At 39.7% G+C, this 8,143-nt stretch overlaps 1 protein-coding gene across 1 annotated transcript; it reads left to right on the forward strand.

Annotated features, from left to right (window-relative positions):
• Nucleotides 1-2,630: 2,630 nt before the first annotated feature.
• Nucleotides 2,631-8,143, forward strand: ndufs7 (NADH:ubiquinone oxidoreductase core subunit S7). Its single transcript, XM_056379521.1, has 8 exons — nucleotides 2,631-2,718; nucleotides 3,503-3,539; nucleotides 4,278-4,349; nucleotides 4,453-4,573; nucleotides 5,436-5,615; nucleotides 5,948-5,994; nucleotides 6,327-6,415; nucleotides 7,618-8,143. The coding sequence occupies exons 1-8, from the start codon at nucleotides 2,703-2,705 to the stop codon at nucleotides 7,713-7,715; spliced, it is 660 nt and encodes a 219-aa protein (XP_056235496.1). The 5' UTR covers nucleotides 2,631-2,702; the 3' UTR covers nucleotides 7,716-8,143.

Raw genomic sequence — 8,143 nt, forward strand, 5'->3', positions numbered from 1 at the left:
CACGATCAAATAACAAAAATAAAAAATTTAGGCTGCATGTCAGACTGAGTAATCAGGTTTAAAATTTGAGCTTAGAACATAGAAGTCTGTTGTTCAAATTATTTAACATTAATAGTTTCCCCCATCTTGATTTTTCTCCAGTCTTTCTCAGAGGGCTTTTCTCTTTATTTCAATCATCTCATTTTACATTCATGGAAAAACAACTGAACATCACTTCACGTTCATCAGCACTCTCATCTGCTCTGGAGGCTGCAGGCTCTGACCAGCTCCATCTACAGCTTTGCTCAAAACAGTGTTGGTTGTTTTTGTTATTATTGCGTTCATATGCTGGGTCTTTGAGTTTTGCTGCTGTGCGCTGTGTTCATACACTGCTTTACTGGAAAAACAAATGAGATTAAGAAACATGAATGCCACCCATCTACTTGAACTCAAGCATACCTGTGCTCCTCCTCCTTTGTCTGTAGCTTTTCAGCACCTGTCATAGTATCTGGGGATTGGAAGACTTTATAGTTACTCAACTGAAAAAAAAAGTTTCTTTCATCATACAGAAAAAGTCTAAGATCATCAATGTATTACTGGAAGTGTGATCAAACACAGTAATTGAATCTGATGTAGCACACAAAATACAACCAGTGTTGTATGAGGTACTGATTTTTTACATAGAGGGTTTATAAAACATACTCAGGCTGCCCTATCTGACATGAGGAGCGCATTTTGAAACTGATAATTATGATTAAATGTTATGTTTGTCATGACAACACACGTCTGAATGCAGCTCAACCTGTAGAGCCAGTCTCCAGTTGAATTATAAAACTCAAGTCCTAACATCTGTGTGAAAGTGAAAGTATAAACTCAGTTCTATTAAAACTATACTGTGAGTAACCAGAACCGATCAATCCTGCTCCAAATATGCCTCCCACAGTGTTTGTAAGGAAGATTTCATGCAGATTCACATGCGAGGGAACAAATGATCAAAGCAAATTTAAATGGAATACCCTCAGGATGACACCACAGCATCTTAGCTTTAGGCTAAAGCATTTCCAAAAGCTGCTTAGTATCTTAGGGCACTACGCATTAGAAGTCCTTTATCTCCTTCATAGTTCTTTCTATTCTAATGTAAAAGTGTTCAAATTAAATCTGAGACTCTGGACTTTAATGTAGGCCAGGTTCAAGGGAACATTACTATGTATAACTGTTAAAATTAGGGGTATCTTGATATATGCAGTATATACCTATGTATATATATTGACAATAACCGTGATATTTTAATTTAAAATTAATAATTGATATCGTGTTAACACATATGATAGTGTCAATTGTGATGGCAGATGTTAGGCTTTGTGGATCTTTTCATCAGTTCATGTGGGAGAAAGTTCAAAGTCATTGCTCCTCGCTGCTCCTTTATACAATGACGGACTTGTTTCCAAAAGTCTTGAATCTTAGGACATTGCCATGGAGTAATGTGCCCTCTGAGCGCTGACATTTTCAGCAGTCTGCTGTATTTTTAAGGTCTAATTGATACATTAGATGTTGTCCAATAGACGCTATTGAGGATTTTAAATTGAATTAGTCTTACTTTTATATCCCTTGACAGTTTTCTTTGATTTCGGCATATCCAATTCTAACAAACTAAATGAAAGGTTTAAATCTTTCTCCCAGATAATCTTTAATACTGTTGGAAGTGTAGCAGCCTGGCATAATATTTTTGAATAGTATTGAGAGGCCTCATGGCTCAGTCCAAACATTTCAAGGATTTTAGAGAGCAGTTTATATCGCTGAGGGGGTGCTCTTGGAGAGCTCAGCTCAGAAGACAGCAAATGTCTCAGTTGTAGGTACTCCCACGTACTGGATCGAGGGAGACTAACCCCCTTGTTTAACTCTTCAAAAGGTTTCAGTGGATTGTTTTTTCAAAGATCTCAAAGCGTCTGAATTCCTTTCTTTATCCACTCTTTCCACAAGGACAGGGCTCTACCAACACATAACTTCAGATTTAACCATCGCTGTAGGAGCTGCTGATCGATCAGCCTTGCATCCAACATCAATAACTAATCTAATCACTGACTCTCTGTCAGGCCCCCAGTCAGAACATGCAACACATCTAGCACTTAGTTGCGTTTTCTTTTTCATTAAAAGGGCAGCCAATTCTGCACTACAGTATGTTACACTCTACAAAGCCGCACAAGATTTAACGAACGTTACAGGAACGTTCGCCAGTTTTTTGAGGAACCTTCAGAGAACCTTAACGTAACGTTCCCTAAAAGTTCTCTGAAGGTTCCTCACAAATAGCCTTCCAGGAACATTCAGGGACAGTCGCTAAAGGTTATTTATGAAATCCCGTCATCGAACGTTCAACCAACCACATATTTTGACAAAAATGAACGTTCTCGAGACTTTTAGAAAACTTTCCTGAATGACCTTCTCGCACCTTAGTGAACGTTCACGGAACGTTCCCGGAACCGAACATTGTTAGCTGGGAATTGCAATTCATAGGGGACATCTTCATTTTAATGGCACAATGTCATGTTTTCTCGCTTGAGAGTACGTTACACTTTATCACGATTGCGCTTCTGGGTGGGCACCTAAGATTACAGTATTATGGCATGGATTTAGCGGTTGCTAATGTTACTGCAGCGCCCTCGACGGTTCGAGCTCAGTAAGGCACAGGAAGCAGTTTCCAGTTTGACGTAACGAGAATTTCAAAGATGGCGGCGTTGGTCGGTGAGTGATGTTTTGACTAAAATGACATGGTTTTAATAAACATTATTGTATTTTCAGACTTATAATAACCGTGACATTTAAAGATGCGGCACTTAAAACTGCAACACCGAATGTTTTGACTGTGTCGGCAGTTGGATTTGGAACGTTTAGTGAATGCGCACGCTGACCTTGCTCTGTCTGCGTTAGCATGGCGGCTAACCTGTTAGCTAACATGAACTAACATTGGTGAACATATGTAACGACACATGCTATCTTTTAACTATCCAGAGTCTCTTTCACTTAACCTTTTATCTACGTTGTTGGCGAACTACCATGCCAGACGTGTCGTTAGCTCCAGTGTGTATCATCAGCTATGTACAACTCGTCATACCAAACTCCCCATTTAAACTCTGCCATTTTGGGGTGTCACCTGTATTTTCAAACATTATGCCCCCTGAAGTATTATTTAAGGGCTCTTAGAAATAACGAAGTGCTACTGTACAATTCGGCATGTATTAAACACATCAAGCACCACTCAATACAGTAATAAATGTGTCCATATCCATATGTGTCTAGTTTGAGTCCAGTGTATAAAATAGTGGAATAGGGAGTATCGTGCAATCTTTTTGTCCACCAGGAATTTGTCTGCATTGCTGATTAGCAAAGTAAGCTTTTATGTCACTCCTGAATCCACAAGGTGACTGCTTGGGCAATACAACAGTTAACACATCTGAAAAACTCACGGTATGTCGTTGTTGTTATACGTTTTCATCAGTTTTTTTTAAAAAATGTTTTTATTTCGCAGCGCCCCGCCTGGCCATGTTTGGCTCTTTTTCAACAAGGTAAGAACCTTCTAATCCTGCTCCATGTTTCGAAACTTAATTTAATCCAGCTCTGTCCTGCAACTACCACAGTATCATGATCCTTCACAAGGGTTGGGTTTGCTTTTCATACTTACATTAATACTGCTTACGTTCCGCCATTTATAAAGCATAACTGATTAAATTTACACTGAGTAGACAGAAAATTTATGGTGGAATATTGATCCTAATTATAGTAGGCCAATTAACATCAATAAGATCATAAAGTTCTTTCAACACATGTCAACATGTCTCCAACCTTTCCGATTTTTATTTAGTACACGTTTTTTCAATTTATCAGTTACTCTGTTGATGTCAGACGATATCCCAATGAAGAAAATTGCAAGATAAAAGGATCCTCACTTAAAAACATTTTTAGTTCTTGGCAGCAGGAGCGCTCAGCTTGCCTGCTGTTCAGACAAACAGTCAAGTTAATCCTTTAAAGCATCATCAAGTTTAGGAGGCTCAGACAAAATCAACATCCTCCACAATGAAATCTGTCCATCTGTCCTTCACACATAATATATTGCGATATTAAATTTCACATCTCTATATTACAATGTTGCCCTCTTGTGGAACTGAGAGTCTTTTAGTGCCTTTCTTTCACTGGTTTTTTTGAAATATGAATATGCTATGATAGAGATTTCAATTTCTTTCTTGCCATCATCTGATTTTATTATTAGTCTTATGTCTCCCTCTGACCCGCTCTCCCTCCTACAGGCCTATTTCAGTTTTTGTTGTTCAACGGAAGAGTCTGCACAGCAGTGCTAAAAGCGAGAATACCAGCAATAGGTGGGTTTACCAAAAATACCCTGGTGTAAATATCAGAATGAGGAACAGACACCCTGTAAACACTTTGCACATGGTAAAGCTCCTTCCCCTCCTTCTGTTGCAGTGTGGTTCCAGTCAGAAAGAAGAGCACGGCAGTGGCAGCAGCCAAGCCAGCATCTGTAGCCAGCAGCAAGGGGGAGTATGTTATCACCAAGCTGGACGACCTGGTTAACTGGGCACGCAGGGTGAGTTGATGAGTGGCTGTTGGCTGTGTTAACATCCAGCATGTGTAGAGTAAATTAAATGAATGTCTACATCCTTATTTGTCCACTGTTTAGAGATGTATGATGTGACTCTAGCATGCTGTGTGTGACCGTTTGGTGTTGTTCTGCCACTGCTTCATCTTTTCGTGAAGGTCCTTGTATAGTATCTGAACTTTTTAACTGCTCAGTTCCTTCGATTTTACACTGTTCACCAGAAACTGAAGACGAATTGTTCTTATATTTGTTGTTTGCTGGTGTAGTTTGATTATTATTTACACCGGCAGTTAAGGCAATAATAGTAAAGGCAGCTACACACTTGAATCATTGTGTAGCAAACATCACTAAACAGACAGTTATCATCGAAGTCTAACAGTGATACATTTTTTTTTATTGTTTTCAAGGCAACAGCAGGCAAAAACAGGCCAGGGTTGTTGTCTGAATGATCATTAGTCACAATCACACTCACAGCACAGCTGCATGTCATGGAAACAAGGAAAGTCTCACATCTCTCATCAACACTGATTATTTACTGCTGGGCTATTGTATCTAAAGGTGTTATTTTGCCCAATCTTTCCAGGCAAAAAATCTAAAAAGAAAAATATTCATAGTCTGACAAATATCAAGAGAGAGAGAATAACGTCAATATATATTAACATTACCTCTTAAAGTGAAATTTAAAAGTGATGTCTCTTGTCTACATGTGCTTCCTGCCAGCCTTGAACTGGTTGAACAGTGACTTGAAGAAAGTAACGTGTGTTTTCTGCATAGCACCATAAGTTACTGCGTCTCTGTGTTTACTCTACCTGTGTTTTTTTGGTTTATCACTGCTGTACTTCCTCATCAGAGCTCTCTGTGGCCTATGACCTTTGGGCTGGCATGCTGCGCCGTGGAGATGATGCACATGGCGGCGCCCCGTTACGACATGGACCGTTTCGGAGTTGTGTTCAGAGCAAGTCCCCGACAGGCTGATGTCATGATCGTGGCAGGAACGCTGACCAATAAGATGGCTCCAGCTCTGCGTAAGGTGAGAGGAGGGAAAGAGTGGGATGTAACAGCAGCAAGGTTAGCTGCTCCAAATAACACTGCTGCATCAAGTTTGATTCAGGTTTGTGGAATGGAGGAAAAACTGGGGTTTCTGCACCGCTCAAGGACATTGTCAGGTCCAAGTGCTCTCTTCAGACGTTTCTGTCTGGGAGCGCTGAGAACAGTATAGCTGTGTAAACGCTGGCTGGATTATGACCAGCCTGTCGATGGATTGGTAGACTGGCATGAAGTCTTCCTCCAGCTGAAAGGACAGATTAGTTCTTAGTCAGACCTTTATATAATAGCGGCTAAACTCCTCCTTCTCTCCAACAGGTGTACGACCAGATGCCTGAGCCCAGATACGTCATTTCCATGGGAAGGTAAGTTACCTCCTGAAGAGATTTATATTACTGGCAGGGGCCGCCTCCTCACCTGCCAGTTGTCTTGATGAACTGTAGGCTCTCCTGCTTTCATAAAGTCTCCACAGCTGATCAAATAGTTACATTAACTCTGTTCAACTAAAATGCTGGACCGTACACTGTCATATTCACCCAGTCATTGTGTCTTTTATTCTGGTCACAGTTTGCTGTCAACTTTTTTGCACTTTTATAGCTGTCTAATTCCTAATAAATGGGTTCAGGGTTAGGGTCTAAACCTTTAAAGTAAGCAATTTGATAACTTATGAAGTGTCCTCGTGAACTTCCTCTTCCAGCTGTGCTAATGGAGGAGGCTACTACCACTACTCCTACGCTGTTGTCAGAGGCTGCGACCGAATCGTACCAGTGGACATTTATGTTCCAGGTAAACTTGAGTGTGCAATGTGGAAATGAGCAAAACTAAAATAATTCGCTATAAATGGCAATGAAAAATACTGTCGGGACATCTCAAATATATACTATATTGCCAAAAGTATGTGGACAGTCTAGTGGCTCTCAACTTCGTGAGAACAGTTTGGGGAAGACCCTTTTCCTGCTTCAACTTCGCAATTCCCCCAATTTGGTGTGGAAGAGCGTGCGTGGCCTGCACAGAGCCATGACCTCAACAACATCCAACAACATTGGGATGGAATAAAATGTCTACTCAGTCATGTTATGAGTGAGTCAAGCCTTATTGCCTAACATCAGTGTTGGATCTCACTAATGCTCTTGTGGGTAAAAGGGAGCAGGTCTCTGCAGCCAGGTTCCAGAAGAAGAAGAGGAGGCTGTTATAGCAGCAGAATAAAGCCTGTTATTTTTTAAAAGCGATATTTAATCATCGCAAAAGGAGCATATTTAAGTGTCCACATACTTTTGTCTATGTTGGTCCTGTCCTAAATAGTTTGTCAACAGTTTGATTACAGCTATATTCCAGTGCTCATGGTAGCCATAGCTCTGGTCTGAAATTAAGGTTCATGTTTAGGTAAAGAAGCAGTTGTACATGTGACAGTTAGAGACAGTATTTATTGTAACATTAGTAATTTACAACTATCAGTAGATGTGCTGGTTGTTTATTGTATTGTCTGTAGAAGTGGCTGTAATGAAGCAGTAGTAGATTTAATAGCAGTATTAGCCCAAATACTTGCATTATTAATGAATAGCCGACTGGTGGTAATAGTAGTGCCACAAGTACTTTCTGGATCATGTTGCTGTCCTGCTGTCAGTATTACTACAAATGCAGCAGCCACCAGTTCAGTCCAGTCATTATTTAACAGTGTCTCACAGACTGATTAAAAACAATGTGTGATATAAGAAGCCAAATACAGTGGAAACCACTTATAGTGATCGTGCCTGTCCAGGTCAAACTGATCACTATAAGTGGATGATTATTATAACCATTTTTTTCTTTATCCCAAGCTGTTTGATTACTATAAGTTGTTTCCTCTGTATAAAATGGATGGATTATACAGTTTATAAATGGACTGCCAGAGAATTATGCTATAGTGAGACTGAACTTGTGGGCAAGCTTCTGTAGGTTAAAATCTTTTCCAAACAATATATTCTTATTTTATTTATATCTATCCTCAGGTTGTCCCCCGACAGCAGAGGCTCTCCTCTATGGGACTCTACAGCTGCAGAAGAAAATCAAACGTGAAAAGAAGATGAAGATCTGGTATCGGAAGTGAATGTGTAATATGTATGCGTGTATCTGGTATGTAAATGTTGTATTTCTGGTTTCATTTGGAGCACCGCTCCTCATCCATGTAGAGCTGCAAGAACTTACTTCAATAAAATCATTGCCGTAATTTAGTTAAGTGGCACTTATTTTCAACCAAAGCACAGCAGCTGGCACTCAGTGCAGCGTCGCTGCTTCTGTAGATCAATATTGACATCTGAAGACTGTTTCCGTAAAAGGAAAAAACATATGTAAGTTTGTTACCTACAAGGTTTGTGCTTGTACCAATATAAATTGAATTGTCTTTATTCAAGTAGCCATGTGTATTATTTTTCTCATTTTTAATGTCACATTCAATAAGTCATAGACATAAAATATGAGTGACAAACTACAATATAATAAATATTACTTTCAATAAACTGGGCTTACATGAAAATG

Source organism: Seriola aureovittata, chromosome 6, assembly GCF_021018895.1.
Source record: "Seriola aureovittata isolate HTS-2021-v1 ecotype China chromosome 6, ASM2101889v1, whole genome shotgun sequence".
In the NCBI taxonomy this organism is placed as follows: domain Eukaryota; kingdom Metazoa; phylum Chordata; class Actinopteri; order Carangiformes; family Carangidae; genus Seriola; species Seriola aureovittata.